At 43.9% G+C, this 15,997-nt stretch overlaps 1 protein-coding gene across 3 annotated transcripts in view; it reads left to right on the top strand.

Annotated features, from left to right (window-relative positions):
- Positions 1-15,997, top strand: part of MDN1 (midasin AAA ATPase 1) — a 184,685-nt gene that overhangs the window by 142,141 nt on the left and 26,547 nt on the right. For 2 of the 3 annotated variants that reach the window (XM_015449074.3, XM_074037463.1), the window contains 13 exons: positions 156-265; positions 1,230-1,303; positions 1,799-1,997; positions 4,393-4,555; positions 6,407-6,553; positions 7,479-7,605; positions 8,987-9,092; positions 9,614-9,729; positions 10,605-11,090; positions 11,701-11,927; positions 12,458-12,622; positions 12,803-12,966; positions 14,079-14,240. In XM_015449074.3, coding sequence (XP_015304560.3) covers positions 156-265; positions 1,230-1,303; positions 1,799-1,997; positions 4,393-4,555; positions 6,407-6,553; positions 7,479-7,605; positions 8,987-9,092; positions 9,614-9,729; positions 10,605-11,090; positions 11,701-11,927; positions 12,458-12,622; positions 12,803-12,966; positions 14,079-14,240 — 2,246 coding nt within the window. The remainder of the gene's footprint in view (positions 1-155; positions 266-1,229; positions 1,304-1,798; positions 1,998-4,392; positions 4,556-6,406; positions 6,554-7,478; positions 7,606-8,986; positions 9,093-9,613; positions 9,730-10,604; positions 11,091-11,700; positions 11,928-12,457; positions 12,623-12,802; positions 12,967-14,078; positions 14,241-15,997) is intronic. The other variant, XM_015449075.3, reaches the window with a different exon arrangement.

The following is a 15,997-nucleotide window of genomic DNA, read 5'->3' on the forward strand; positions in this document are numbered from 1 at the left end:
CAGGATCCCTAAGTAACATGCCTGTGAAACTCAGTGTAATCTCATGGCATAGAGAGTAATGAGGAAGGATCATCACTGAAATATGAAGGCCACAGCTGGCACCAGTAGCACATGCAGCAAGTGTGGTGTTTTTGTTTCCTTTTCATTTCTTCCAGATTCACTTTGCAGTGTTCTATGGAATTTGTACCATTATTACAAGCAATTCTTTGACCGGGTCCAGGCCAAAATTGTGGAACTTCGTTCCCCCCTAGAAAAAGAACTTAAAGTAAGATGAACAGCTGTCGTGATCACTCTTGGGAGGACAAAATCAGCAAATTCTCTTTCGTTAACCCTGTTGTCCATTTAACACTGAGGCAGGGACCTAGGGGAATACAGGAAAGCATTGCCACTGACTGCTAGGGAGGATGGCAATATATACATCGGTGGCATTGACTTTTTTTGTCACCTGCAGTGTGTGTGAGGGATTGGTGGAGTGGCCAGTCAGAGCCTCCTCAGAGAACTGCCACAGAAATCTGTTTGTGCTCCCCTGGTCTTGCCCAGGCCTGTCTCCCAGCTCAGAGCTATGCCATGGCGTGCTGGTCCACACACCATTGAATTACCACGGAGGAAGGAGGGACTTCTCTTTTTGATATTCCCAGTGGTTGTGGAACCAACCATGGTACAGGGACATGACTAACTTGGCGGTTCCTAAGCTGGAGTATATGTCAGGTGACTTAGTGACTGTAGTAGCACTCTTTTTTTTTTTTTTTTTTTAAATCACTTTGAGACCAAAACGTGTTGTTTTTGTTTTTTGAGACCGAGTCTCGCTCTGTTGCCTAGGCAGGAGTGCAGTGGCACGATCTCAACTCACTGCAGCCTCTGCCTCCTGGGTTCAAGCAATTCTTCTGCCTCAGCCTCCTGAGTAGCTGGGATTACAGGCGCATGCCACCAAGCCCGGCTGTTTTTTCTATTTTTAGTAGAGACGGGGTTTCACCATGTTGGCCAGGATGGTCTCAATCTCCTGATCTTGTGATCTGCCCACTGTGGCCTCCCAAAGTGCTGGAATTACAGGTGTGAGCCACCACACCTGGCCCATGGTTTCTTTTTTAGACTTGTTTTACTTGTTCACTAACACACAGTCCTGTGTTTGGGATAGAGTGGGCTCTGGTCTTTGCTGAACAGAAATCTAGAAAGAAACAAAATGACAGTAGCTTTATAAAGCCATTTCTTGAACATCATTTATCTTACAGGAATTTGTTAAGATTTCCAGGTGGAATGATGTCAGCTTCTGGTCCATTAAACAATCTGTAGAAAAGACACACAGGTAATCTGTCTTTTAAAACTGGGGACAACCAAAATAGAATTTTGTGTGGTTGGGAGCAAGACTACATAGTTACCATAACCTGACTTAATATTAAGTGTGTTAAACTTCTCAAAAAATAACACTTTGATTGTTTTGATGTTGCTTTCAACACCACCCTCTTCTTCTCTGAGCAAAGTCTACCTGCAGTAAGGATTGGTGTGCCTTGAGACAAAGCAGGCTATGTCTCAAGTCTTCTGCCACCCACTAGCTGTATACTTTGAGCAAAGCAATCCCATTCTTTCTGGCTTTAGTTTCTCTTCTAGAAAAGGAGGATAACAATAACTGCCATACTTTTTCTCTTAAAAATAAAACAACTATTAATATTTAAGGAGATCACTGTATATAAAAGGTACAGGGTATTAAATTATGTATGCATGCATGATCATGTATTTTTTATATTTCTTCACTTGCTAATCCAGTTTTTTTCTTCTTATCTCTGTGATTACCTGGGGACAGGACCCTCTTTAAATTCATGAAGAAATTTGAAGCAGTCCTGAGTGAACCCTGCCGGTCATCCCTGGTGGAGAGCGACAAGGAACAACAGCCTGACTTTTTGCCCAGGCCAACAGATGGAGCTGCAGTTGAAGCGTCTTCCATTCAGAATCTGAACAGGGCACTGAGGGAGACCCTGTTAGCTCGACCAGCAGCTGGGCAGGTACTTGGTTGTGGGACAGTGCTGGCTTATTCCCAAGCCGGTCAAGTGGGATCTGTTTGTTATGTGCAAGGCATGCCTCAGTACTAGACAAGAAAATGCCTTTGAAATCTTGTTCTTTGGACATATATAGTATGTATTTGTTTGCCTGACTTCCCTGCAAAATAAGGCAAAAAATCTTGATCTCGTTGGTAAAAGGTTTTTTTTTTTTTTTTTTTTGCTTTTTTTGAGACAGAGTCTCGCGCTGTTGTCTAGGCATGATTATGGCTGACTGCAGTCTCAACCTCCTGGGCTCAAATGATCCTTCCACGTCAACCACCTGAGTGCTGGGACCACAGGCACATGCCACCATGCCCGGCTAATTTTTTTTTTTTTTTTTTTTTTTTGTGGAGATGAGGTCTCACTTTGTTGCCCAGGCTGGTCTCAAACTTTTAGTCTTTTTTTTTTTTTTTTTTTTTTTTTTTTTTTTGAGACGGAGTCTTGCTCTGTCACCCAGGCTGGAGTGCAGTGATGTGATCTTGGCTCACTGCAAGCTCCGCCTGGGTTCACGCCATTCTCCTGCCTCAGCCTCCTGAGTAGCTGGGACTTCAGGCTCCTGCCACCACGCCTGGCTAATTTTTTGTATTTTTTAGTAGAGATGCGGTTTCACCATGTTAGCCAGGAAGATCTGAATCTCCTGATCCGCCCACCTTGGCCTCCCAAAGTGCTGGGGTTACAGGTGTGAGCCACTGTGCTGGCCGGACTTTTAGTCTTAAGTGATCCTCCCTGCCTCTGCCTCCCAAAGAGCTGGGATTATGGGCGTGAGTCATCGCACGTGGCCTTGCTGCTTAAAATTTAATGTCAGCCTGTGAGAAATAATTGTGCTTTTACCTGTGAACATTTCATCTGCTATGAGCAAAGATTTGAAGCGTCAGTTTAAGAATATGCCATTGAAGCTGTCTGTGGGCTACCACATGAGGAAGCTACTGCACAGGGTGTGAATATGTGCCATGATGTGCTGGTTTATAGCAGATGCTGATTACTGTGGTGTAAATACTCCCATTATGGCAAAATTTCAAGAACCAACAATTAAGATTTGGCTTGCAAGATTTCTGAAAATTTAACTGATAAATCTTGAGTTAGCAGGTCTGTTATAGAATGGATGTTCCTGCTTCATGTCCTTGGGTGTGGGGAGCTCCAGGATTGGAAGGCACTCTTCAGGAGAGTAATTTCTGGGTAGGCGTAGTGGCTCACGGCTGTAATCCCAGCACCTTGGGAGGCTGAGGCAGGAGGATCACTTGAGCCCAGGAGTTTGAGACCAGCCTAGGCAACACATGAGACCCTGTCTCTCCAGAAAAAAATTACTTTTTAAAGAGTAATTAGTTTTGTTTTCTTATTGTATTTCCTACCTGAGGTTCACAGAGTGAGTAATGAACGTCCTTAAGCTATTTTTGTTATTTTAGTTGTTCAAAACTCATAATAGAAACTGAACATATAGCCATAAGATGGCTGCAGAGATATGATATGGCTACCAAATTTATTTTCTTTTGACTGTATTTGTCAGCTCACTGCTTCTGTCATTCTGATCAACAATTTTGATTTGCTAGTAATGACAACATAGGAAGTTCAGGAAAAAACTAAAATATGCCCTTGACGGACGAAAGCTCTTCCCTTCATATGATATCTGAATTCCTGTGTCTGGGGTGCGGTGGCTCATGCCTGTAATCCCAGCACCTTGGGAAGCCAAGGCAGGCGGATCATTTGAGACCAGGAGTTCAAAACCAGCCTGGCCAACATGGTAAAACCCTGTCTCAATTAAAAATACAGAAAATAGCAGGGCGTGGTGATGCATGCCTGCAGTCCCAGCTATTTGGGAGGCAGAGGTTGTAGTGAGCCAAGATCAGGTCACTGCACTTCAGCCTGGGTGACAAAGCCAGACCCTGTCTCAAAAAAAAAAGGAAAGAAATCTGAATTCCTGAAATTTGAACTGTTAATTAGGGGTAAATGGTCATAGGAGTAGGACCAGTTTCGCCTGGCTACTGTGTCTGAGAAACACAAAGTGGCTCAGCACCTTGAGGGTATCAATGACATTATTCATTCTACTCTGTTCATAATTCAGAACTGGAGGCTCCTTGTGGCTATCATAGCAAGCATTGCTGGATGTAGGGGCATGGGGATCCTTCTGTTATAGTGATCTCATATGGAGCAGTAATATGGTTTTCTAAATATCCGCAGTATGTCTCTTTTAATTTTAGTGATGCTATATTTGTTCTCATGAGACTTCGGACATGGTGGTAATTTAATACTTGCTGAACTAGGGATGTGTTTGTGTGTGCAACAGTTAAATTTAATTCCCATGCAGGTTAAAATGATGCCTGCCATTCTTGGCAGTGAGGCTAATCTGTCCTTTGTCTCACAGGCCACAATTCCAGAGTGCTGTCAAGGCGCTGCTCCTTCCGCCTTCGAAGGGGAGCTTCTACGTCGCTTGCCAAAGCTCAGGAAACGCATGAGGAAGATGTGTCTGACGTTCATGAAGGAGAGCCCCCTGCCTCGCCTTGTGGAGGGCCTCGATCAGTTCACAGGTGGGTGCCAGCGTCCAGGTCAAGGGTGGGTCTTTCTCTCTGTTTTCCCCAGTGGCACAGGAGGGCTGAGAATGTGGCACCTGTGTTCTTTTTTGATATCCTGTGTAGTGCCGAACACTTGATTGAATAAGCAAGTGGGCTTAAAAACCCACAGTGCTCAGAAACAGGAGCCTACTGAGAACACACAGTCATAATTTTCACATTATCGTCCTCTCATGTAACCTGGCACTGTGCCATCTTTTATGAGAGCCTTGTCTATACTAGTTCCTGTTGGTTGGCGGTACGGGTAAAGGGGCACAGAGGTGGATTTCCCAGTGTCTAAGCTGTCCCCACTGTCAAAAAGTTGTCTCATTTGAGGAGGATTCATCCCCATCTTCTTGCTTTCTTCACTTCAGAGAGGCACAGCAGTTTCATTTCTCAGGCTGTCTTTGCTCAGGAAGTGAGAGCCAAGATCTCATAGTGTAACACAGCAATAGCTGGGAAGGGAGCCCAGAATTTTATAGAATGTTTGGGCCCCTGGCAGCCTCTGACTACCTCCTTCACCCCATCTACCCCCCACCCGCAGCGAGTGTGCTGTCAGTGAGGCTGGCTTTCTTTTAATGAGGTTGCATCTAATCTCAGGGAGCTCTTCTTTTTTTTAAAACTTGTCAGCGTTGCTCAAGGTGACTCAAGCCTGGGGATGGGGGTGAGTGGAATACAGATCCATTTGCATCTCCTGGAGAGGGGATGTGCTGCGGGATGTAAAACCTCCCTTATCCTCTAACTCTCCCACACTGTCAGTCTGATGTCTTTGGTGTCCTTGTACTCACTGGTGACTGCCTATGTTTGGCTGGTAGTGCTGCCTTAATGCAGTACCACAGACTGGATGGCTTCAGTGTGAGGCTAAAAGTCCAAGATCAAGGTGTCAGCAGGGTTGATTACTTCTGAAGCCTCTCTCCTTGGCTTGCAGATGGCCACCTTCTCACTGTGTCCTCCCGTGGTCACTCTTCATCTGTGTGTTCTGTGTCTTAATCTCTTCTTTTAAGGACTTCAGTCAGATTAGATTAGAGCCCATTCTCATTTCACCTTCATTACCTTTCTAAAGGCCCTGTCTCCAGATATAGTCACATTCTGAAGTTCTGGGGGTTGGGACTTTTAACATGTGAATTGAGGGGTAAGGGAAGACACAACCCGGCCTATAACACTGCCTGCAGCAGGGAGGCGGCACCCTTGTGTTATTGGTACCCATGTGTATTCAGGAAGGCAGCTTGGTGCTGTATAGAAAGAACTTGGGCTTTGGAGTAAGGTGGGCCAGTGTTCAAGTCCTGGCTCATCTACTCATTAACCACATGGCCTTCAGATAGTGACTAGACCTCACTGAGCCTTTCTTGAAATCTGTAAAATGGAGCTACAAATAGGTGCTTCTGAAGTTGTGCACATGAAAAGAGAATTTACCATCTACCAGCTATAAGTGGAAACTCAACACACATTAATCTGAAATTTCCTTCAAGTGATTATAAAGTTCTAGTATAATGCACTGCACAAAGTTGGTGCTCAATAAGTGCATTTGCTTGATGGATTATAAAACCCCTAAATACAAAAGAATGACTGCTGCTGTTTGGGTTGTTATTGTCAAGAGACTTGAAATCCTGTATGTTATTTTTCTATTTCCGTGCACCTTGACCAGTTTGGTTAAAACACTTAATGAGATTTTACCAAATGCTAGGGACTATGTTAAGTACCCAGGGTATAAAGATGAATGATACTTGGCCTTTGTTCTCCAAAAGGTCCCTGGTGTTGGGTAACAAACACATTACCAGACCCCTGGGATTTTCTTATTGTCTCCCCTCCCCACCTTGTTTTCTCTTACAGGTGAAGTGATTTCCTCTGTGAGTGAGCTGCAGAGCTTAAAGGTGGAACCCTCTGCAGAGAAGGAGAAGCAGCGGTCAGAAGCCAAGCACATTCTCATGCAAAAACAACGAGCTTTGTCAGACCTCTTTAAACACCTTGCAAAAATTGGTAAGGTTCTCGCTTGAAACCCAATGAAATGTAGTCACCAACTTTTAGGAAGAGAAATGACATGTCTGATTTGGGGGAAATTCCATAGACAGTTGAGATAGTGGACAACAGAAGGTACAGGCAAGGTTTCCAGATGTCTAAGAGTTCCACTCACATGCAGGAAAATCCTATGACCAGCCACCTATGATTCCCAGATACTTTCCGCTTTGTATGAGGTTTCTCAGAATCTATATTTTTATTTATGTTATGTTATATGTTACGTTGTGTTATGTTACGTTGTGTTACGTTACGTTACGTTATGTTACGTTATTGAGATTGAGTCTCACTCTGTTGCCCAGGCTGGAGTGCAGTGGTGCAATCTCGGCTCACTGCAACCTCTGCCTCTTGTTGCCCAGGCTGGAGTGCAGTGGTGTGATTTTGGCTCACTGCAACCTCTGCCTCCCTGGTTCAAGCGATTCTTCTGCCTCAGCCTCCCAAGCAGCTGGGACTACACCATGCCTGGCTAATTTTTGTATTTTTACTAGAGACGGGGTTTCACCGTGTTAGCCAGGATGGTCTCAATCTCCTGACCTTGTGATCTGCCCGCCCCGGCCTCCCAAAGTGCTGGGATTACAGGCGTGAGCACCGCGCCTGGCAGAATCTGTACTTTTAAAATTTCTGTCACTGCATGCTGTACCATTGTTCGCTGCATAGCATAGAGAGCAGTGCTTCTCAAACTTGAACGTGCATGTGAATCACCTGGGGAATCTTGTGGAAGTGCCGCTACAGATCCTGTTTCAGTTGGTGTGGGTGCAGCCTGAGAGTCTGCATTTCTAACAAGCTCTCATGCTGTTTAGAAGACTTCGCTTTGAGTAGCAAGAGAAAGAGGGGCACATCCATTCTCTCCTAAGCATCTTTGCTTAAACAAATGCTGTTTATTTCCTAGGTTTGTCATATCGCAAAGGTCTTGCATGGGCCCGTTCAAAAAATCCTCAAGAGATGCTTCATCTTCACCCGTTAGATCTCCGGAGCGCATTGTCCATCGTCGGCAGCACTCAGGAGGCTGATTCTAGGTTTGTCTGTTTTTTTTCCCTACTTATAAATGGAACAAGTAATTTAAAACTTGTCCTCATTTGCAAAAATGGGGATAGCAACACCACTGTGGCTACCAAAAGTGCCTGGCTCAGGAGGTGACTCCTGATGGACATTCAAATGAAAGTGTGAGGCTGGGTGCGGTGGTTCATGCCTATAATCCCAGCACTTTGGGAGTCTGAGGTGGGCAGATCACTTGAGGTCAGGAGTTCAAGACCAGCCTGACCAACATGGCAAAACTCTGTGTCTACTAAAAATACAAAATATTAGCCAGGTATAGTGGCACATGCCTGTAATCCCAGCTACTCAGGAGGCCGAGGCAGGAGTATTGCTTGAACCCAGGAGGTGGAGAGGTTGCAGTGAGCTGAGATTACACCACTGCACTCCAGCCTGGATAGCAAAGTAAGACTGTCTCAAAAAAAAAAAAAAAATTTCTTTTCTTTCTCTTTCTTCCTTGCATTCACCTCTCCATTCTTCTTCTTCTTTTTTTTTGTCTTTTGATTTTCCTGAGGTCTACTCACTTCATTTGATCATACATGTGGAAATCTATTAGAAAATGGTATATTTTTAGTTGCTCTATATGCATACACTCCTCATAAGTTCTAATATGTTATTGAATTTGCAAGTCCATACACTATTGAGACAGGCAGAGCTACCTCTATTTACAGCACAGCAGAGGATGTTGTGAATGATGCTTTGCATGAACTGGGTATAGTACACGTGTGTGTTTTATTTGCTCAGTTGGCCCTCCCAGGGCTTTAAATTTGAATTCAACAGAACATTGTAGAAGGGAAATTTTACATAAGCATTCTGGATTTTCAGGTTTTCAGGAAAATTTGCCAAGTAGGCTTGCATTCCCATTTGGTCAGCAGTGCTGTAGTTGAATAGTAGTTTCCTCCTTTTGAAAGGACACATGCTCTCCAGCTTACTTGAACCCTCAACAACCCCTGAGTCTTCCCCACATTGAGGTCAGCTGTCACTGCCATGCATCATTTTGTGCTTGGCTGTCCTCAGTCCTCTTACGTTATTTGCCTGGCCCCTGTAGGCATCAGAGTTTATGATCCCCTAGCCTCCATTGCCAAGATAGGAAGAATTCATTGAAGAAACCATACAGGTATAGTTCAGCCATGACAATTTTCACTGCCTGACACAGCCCTGAAATCTCCACAGCTCATGATACTTCCAGTGCTAAGTTAAGTAAAGGAGTAATGAGTGCCTCACCGAGTGAGTCCTAATAGAAGTAAACCACCTCAGACAGCTGACTCTTGGTTATGGCCAAATATACCAGTATCTGAGTTTTTCAGGATCTAGGGTGGGAGAGCGTGGTTTTAATTAAGTAAATGATGTTGATATCTTTTCCAGGCTGCTTACAGAAATCTCGTCTTCATGGGATGGATGCCAGAAGTATTTTTATCGCTCTCTTGCACGGCATGCCAGGCTTAACGCAGCACTAGCAACTCCTGCCAAGGTAGAATGATAGAACATGAGTCTTGCAGGGGCTCAGGGAAAGCTCTTGTTCTGTTCATCCCAGGGTCGCATTCTCAGACCTTGTTAAGTGATAACAGCCTGTTAGTGGAACTGAGCTTTTTGCAGTACATCCTTAAACTTAAAATAAATATCAATATAATTTTGTGCAAAATCAGAGAATACCTTAAATAAATTCTGTTACACTTGCCAGCAGGACAAATTTTCTTAATGTTTAAGAAAAATTAAAAACTTCAAATGGAGAATGCCATCTTTAGATCTTTCTTTCCTTTGTGAATTGAGAAAAGACCACTAATAAATGCATTTTGGAGTTAAATCCAGTTCCTGGCTATGGAATATCAATGATCGGCGCAAGCATAATTGGAGAAACACTGCTCAAAAAAATGAATGTGTCACCTCTAGAGTGCGGCATGTCTGATGCTTATAGTAGAAACAACTTTCTAGAGGCACATCTGTGAGTGTTTGCCAGCAGCCCCTTCAGCATGTTTTTCCTTCTTCTGCCAGGAAATGGGCATGGGCAACGTGGAGCGGTGCAGAGGGTTCTCAGCACATTTGATGAAGATGCTCGTCCAACAGCGGCGCTCCCTGACCACGCTCAGTGAGCAGTGGATCATCCTCAGGTATCAGCTGATGAGTTGGGCTTGTGGCATGAATTCAGAAGAATTAGATCCAAGTCAGCTCAGAGTTGCTGCACATGGGGAGAGGAATAAGACATGCTCTCAATTGTGAAATGAATTTAAGGCCCAAAGAGGCAGGTAGGGTTTCTCCCAGCTCTGCCCCTTGCTTTCAGTGATATGCTTCTAGTGTCCCTCTCCCTCTGTGCTCTGACTGAACCTCCTGAGAATATGGAGCTTTGGAGATTTCAGGGCTGTGTCAGGCAGTGAAAATTGTCATGGCTGAACTATACCTGTATCTGGAATGAGGATATATATTGCCGAAAGTCCATGTGGGCCAATAGTTAGGCTTGTGTTCATGGTATTAGGGTGGGACGGTCTTGGGCACAGATGAGATTTGAGTCGGCTTCTGTTACTTAGGCTTTGGGGATCCCCCAAATGGCAATCTGAGCCATACATGGAGGCTCCTCAATGGAAACAGATAATTAAGAGATGAGGACAGTTAGGAAAGTTGTCATCTGTTGAATGGATTCGTGGCTGAGAGATAGTATTTCCAGACTGTTCACTTTAGCTTCAGGTATTTTCTCCTCCATTCATTAGGGTTTATGTAGCAAAGTACAGCACATTCACTAGATAATGTTAGTTGAAGTCACTGTAGTGGTGTGATTGTGTCATGATACTTCTCCTGAAAGACTGAGGGATGGGTTTAAGTACTTTGGGAGGCATTTTAACAGACTTTTTACCTATCTGGGGGATTCTTCCTTCTTGACTGTATAAAAAAACCCATGCTCGTTCAGAAACACAAATTTCTTTTAAAACAATGTGGTGACATGGTTTAAAGTGTCATTCATTGTGTTTTTCCCATGGGTTTCTCTGTACAGGAACCTCCTCAGCTGTGTGCAAGAGATTCACAGCAGGCTGATGGGGCCCCTGGCCTACCCCGTGGCCTTCCCTCCTCAGGATGGCGTGCAGCAGTGGACCGAGCGCCTGCAGCACCTGGCCATGCAGTGCCAGATCCTGCTCGAGCAGCTCTCCTGGCTCCTCCAGTGCTGCCCCAGTGTAGGGCCAGCTCCAGGCCATGGCAATGCCCAGGCACTGGGGCAGCCTCCTGCCCCCTGCCTGGAAGGACCAGAACTTAGCAAGGGACAACTTTGTGGAGTATTACCAGACCTAATTCCCTCCAATCTGAGCTACCCATCTCCAGTACCTGGAAGTCAGCTGCCCTCTGGTTGCCGGATGCGGAAACAGGATCAGCTTTGGCAACAGTCAACTACGAGAGTAACAGAGATGCTAAAAACCATTAAAACAGTGAAAGCTGACGTCGACAAAATTAGGCAGCAGTCTTGTGAGACTCTCTTTCATTCTTGGTAAGTGTGTCTATGTCTTTACACTTCTCTGTGTGCTTAGGTTCTTACTGTGCTTATCCAAATTGGGGGTGGGAAGGGAAGGGTGTTAACAGAAAGCAGTAGCTTTTAGACAGTCCTGGAGTCTGGGGAACTCGTCAGTTTGGGGGATGGGGTGGGGTGGGGATAGGGAGTGTCATCTGCAGGTTCTGAGACTTTAGTTAGCAAAAGGATGCCAGACAAAGCCCTAAATAATCCACAGAGAGAGCAAATCACATCCTGCTATTTGTGGTGGTCCAAAATAAAAGCCTATCACACCAAAGACTAATGATAATGGAATATTATTAATGGAATAAATTTATCATTTATTGGAATAAATTAATTGGAATAAATTACTAAATTTATTCCATTACTAAACCTAGGTGTTTAGTAATAGAATCAAATTATGAAAATAATTGTGCTTCAGTCCTCTGTTCCTCAGTGGACCTGCACAGCACTCTGTGGCATGTGTTTAGCTGTAAACTTCAGCTATGGTGAGTTCTACCTTGCGTATATTATAGTGGTTGCAGGGAGGGGTGTGTGTTTGTGGGAACTGTAATGCATTCCTTTCAACATTGTGGCATTTCTGTTGCAGGAAAGATTTTGAAGTTTGCTCTTCTGCACTGAGTTGCTTGTCCCAGGTGTCAGTTCATTTGCAGGGCCTAGAGTCCTTGTTCATTCTTCCAGGGATGGAGGTTGAGCAAAGAGACTCACAAATGGCACTAGTTGAAAGTCTGGAATATGTAAGAGGAGAAATTAGTAAAGCCATGGCTGACTTTACTACCTGGAAGACACATCTGCTTACTTCAGGTAGCCAAGGAGGTAAGGAATATTGTTCAGTCAGGGAATGGAAGCCCACTGTAGAAATGATGTCTTGTAGATGTAAGTCTCATTGTCCTAAAGACACATTATGTTTTGGGCTACACGTACCTGTCCAGGGTTCTGAGGCAGGGAGGTGCGGTTGAAATCCACAGCTCTTAACTTTTTTGCCCCATTTGTTTGGATGCCTGTTACATACTTTGTAACACACATAGGAAGGCAGCATCAGCTCACTGTCTGTTAGTTTTCCCTTAGATTGAAAAAGCTTGGCACTGATATTTGGACTAAGTTAGTGTTTATTCATACTGTCTTAACTGTTATTTTCATATTTTCTACATTATTTTAGTAAAAAGTTTTTAATACAAGGTAATAAACTTATAAGTTTATCGAGGCAAGGAATTTGTCTCTTCTTTGTATCTGGCACAGCTTGACTCAGTGGCTCATCAAGAAATGAGTGTTTTTAATGATTTCCAGAGGCACTAAAGCAAATGATTGGTGTTTGTATGTTTGTTTTACACCATGTTACTTGCTAGGAAATCAAATGTTGGATGAAGGATTTGTGGAAGATTTTTCAGAGAAAATGGAAATTGCTATCCGAGCCATCCTCTGTGCCATCCAGAACTTAGAAGAAAGCAAGAATGAAAAAGCAGAGAACACAGAGGACAACACTGACCAAGCGAGCCCACAAGAAGAGTACGGTATGTCTGAAATCAGGCAGAAATTAGTTTCATGCCTGTTTTAATTTTTGTATTTGATGACTTATTTCTGTGGCTAAGTAGTTAAGGATGGATGTTAGAAACAGATGACTACATGGATAGAGATGAAAGGATTTGTTTTCTGTTATTCATCATGTTGTTTTCTCTGAATGAATGAGGCAGCAGGCTTTGAGAGACTGCAATCAGGACATCTAACAAAACTCTTAGAGGATGACTTCTGGGCCGATGTGAGCACTTTGAATGTGCAGAAAATAATTTCTGCCATCTCTGAGCTGTTGGAGAGGCTGAAATCGTATGGTGAGGATGGTACAGCAGCAAAGCACCTGGTAACTAACTGTTCTTTACAAACTTCTTCCTCTTCAGAATGCACTGAGCAAAGGCAGAGCGGGCTTCACCTCCCTGCACGTGGATAAGTCCCAGAGCAGGCCTCAGGTGCCAAAATCACTAAGAACTTGGTCTCTTTATTTATACGTGCAAAGTCATTGACAAGCTTTGAAAAGCTTAGGGCTTGCTAGCTAATTGTTAGATGCATAGGTGCAGAAATGCTAACCATTCAGAATATCTATTAGGATTCTTTCATATCTTACACACTCCCAAATATTTGATGTTACTGATAGATGACGTTATCAACGGAGGCTTAGCGGCCACCCTATGTAAACACCATTCCCACTACAATAAGTGAAGAGTAAGCAGTTGTAGTCTTTGCAGTAAGTCCAGAGAAGCAACTTACTTTGCAGAACATTGTATGTTATTCTGTAGCATTGCCTCCAGTGCTAACTTTCAATCAGCAGAATTTATTTATAAACATTTTATTTTTATTATTTATTTTATTTTGGGACATGGTCTCATTCTGTTGTCCAGGCTGGAGAGAGGTGGCGTGACCATGGCTCACTGCAGCCTTGACCTCCTGGGCTCAGGTGATCCTCCCACCTCAGCCTCCCAAATAGCTGGCACCATAGGCATGCACCACCGTGCCCAGCTGATTTTTAAAGTTTTATAGAGATGGGTTCTGGCTATCTGTTTTTTTTGTTTGGTATTTTTTGTAGAAATGGGGTTTTGCCATGTTGCCCACGCAACATGAACTTGAACTCCTGGGCTCAAGCAGTCTACCCACCTTGGCCTCCGAAAGTGCTGGGATTAAAGACATAAGCCACTGTGCCTGGCCAACATTATATTTTTAAAAAACCAACATTGTTAGCCAAATGAGACATTGGTTTGAGATTGTACTTTTGTGACGATATATGTAAATGAAGAAATCTCAGTGAGCTGTGTGTACTGGGGTGGGATGGGGGTTACAAACACATACATGTAACTTGCCATTAGTACTATTTAGTACATTCACAATGTTGTGCAATTACCACCACTGTCTAGTTCCAGAACGGAAATCTGGTACCTGCCAAGCAGTGTGAGCAGGCCTTTTGTTCTGTTTTGATCTCAGTTCTTCAGCCAATCCTGTTCCTTGCTGGTGCGCCTGGTGCCGGTCCTCTCCAGCTACTCAGACCTCGTCCTCTTCTTCCTGACCATGTCTTTGGCAACTCACCGTAGTACTGCAAAGCTGCTCTCTGTGCTTGCCCAGGTCTTTACGGAGCTTGCCCAGAAGGTAAGGACCGTTCACGTGGTGCACTATGAGCGGCAGGGACCCAAGTAAATTTCATATCACTGGTCTTTGGTGTGATAGGGTTTTATTTTGGACCACCACAAATAGCAGGATGTGATTTGCTCTCCCTGTGGACTATTTAGGGCTTTGTCTGGCATCCTTTTGCTAACGCTGTTTCCACTAAAGTCTGGGAACCTGCAGATGATACCCCCTATCCCCAACCTACCCTATCCCCCAAACTGATGAGTTTCCTAAACTCCAGAGCTGTCTTAAAAGCTGCTGCTTTCTGTTACCACCCTTCTCTTCCCATCCCCAATTTAAATCCTCTTCAGCTAACTCTTGAACTACAGTTGTAGGATAAACCCTTAAGGCTATTAAGTCTTCTTTTAACCATGTAGGTGTAACTGTGATTAAATGATAATGGACCTATTATTAGAGTTTTTTTCCCACTGTCGTGGTGGGTCACGCCTGTAATCCCAGCACTTTGGGAGGCTGAGGCGGGTGGATCACCTGATGTCAGGAGTTCAAGACCAGCCTGACCAATATTACAATGAAACTCCATCTCTACTAAAAATACAAAAATTAGCCGGGCGTGGGTGGCATGTGTCTGTAATCCCAGCTACTCGGGAGGCTGAGACAGGAGAATTGCTTGAACCCGGGGAAGCAGAGGTTGCAGTGAGCCAAAATCATGCCATTGCACTCCAGCCTGGGCAACAAGAGCAAAACTCCATCTCAAATAAATAAATTAAATAAATAAATAAATAAATAAATGTGGTTTTTTTGGTTTGTTTTGTTTTTTTTTGTTGTTTTTGGAGACAGAGTCTCCAAAATTGTAATTGTGATTACAGGCACATGCCACCACGCCTGGCTAATTTTTGTATTTTTAGTAGAGATGGGAGGTTTCACCACATTGGCCAGGATAGTCTCGATCTCCTGACCTCGTGATCCATCCACCTTGGCCTCCCAAAATGCTGGGATTACAGGTGTGAGCCACCGTGCCCGGCCAATTTTTTTCTTTAGCAGGGAAGTAATTTGTTCTTTCAGGCATGTACCCAGTATTGTGAAAAGCACTGAGGTTGTAGAGATTGTAGACCCTCCCCTTGAAACTCAGGGGCAGCAGACAGTGAAATCTAATAGCAACATGGTGTGGGCAGGTCTAGTCATAGAGGTGTCCAGCTCTCGGTCTCTCTTAACCTCACCAAGCCTCAAGTTCCTCATTTGTAAAATGAGATCTGCCTACACTTGTATGCATTTTTGTGAGAACCACCTGCATTTGAGTATATAAGTTTTGTTTTTCTTCTTCCTTAGCATTCTAAGATTTTCTCCAAGCTAAATACAGATGAGATGTACTTGAGGAAGATATGAATTTACAAACTGAAGATGGGGTCTAGATTTCTTATAAACAATTAAGAGTTCTTAGTTCTGAGTCTCTGAAATACTGGAAAGAGTTAAAAAGTGGAAGCCAAGCCTAATGCCTTGTATCAAGAGGATAAAAATGTTTATCTGTAGTAATAATAAGTAAAAGAATGAGTCTCAGGTTTCTCCCCCTCTGGTGGGCACCAAGCTAGTCTTAACATTCCATTGCTTCTTGGAGAAAACACTGTATGCTAAAGACAGTGGCAGGAAAATGTATGGCACGGGTGCCTTGAGATTTGGCTCAGCTAGATTTGTCCATTTGCACTGTAGCTTTTGTCTGACAGGCTGTAGAATGACTTTGGCCTTTCAAACCTTTGTCTGTTTGTGGGTAGGAATGGTTCTGC

Source organism: Macaca fascicularis, chromosome 4 (genome assembly GCF_037993035.2).
Source record: "Macaca fascicularis isolate 582-1 chromosome 4, T2T-MFA8v1.1".
Lineage (NCBI taxonomy): Eukaryota > Metazoa > Chordata > Mammalia > Primates > Cercopithecidae > Macaca > Macaca fascicularis.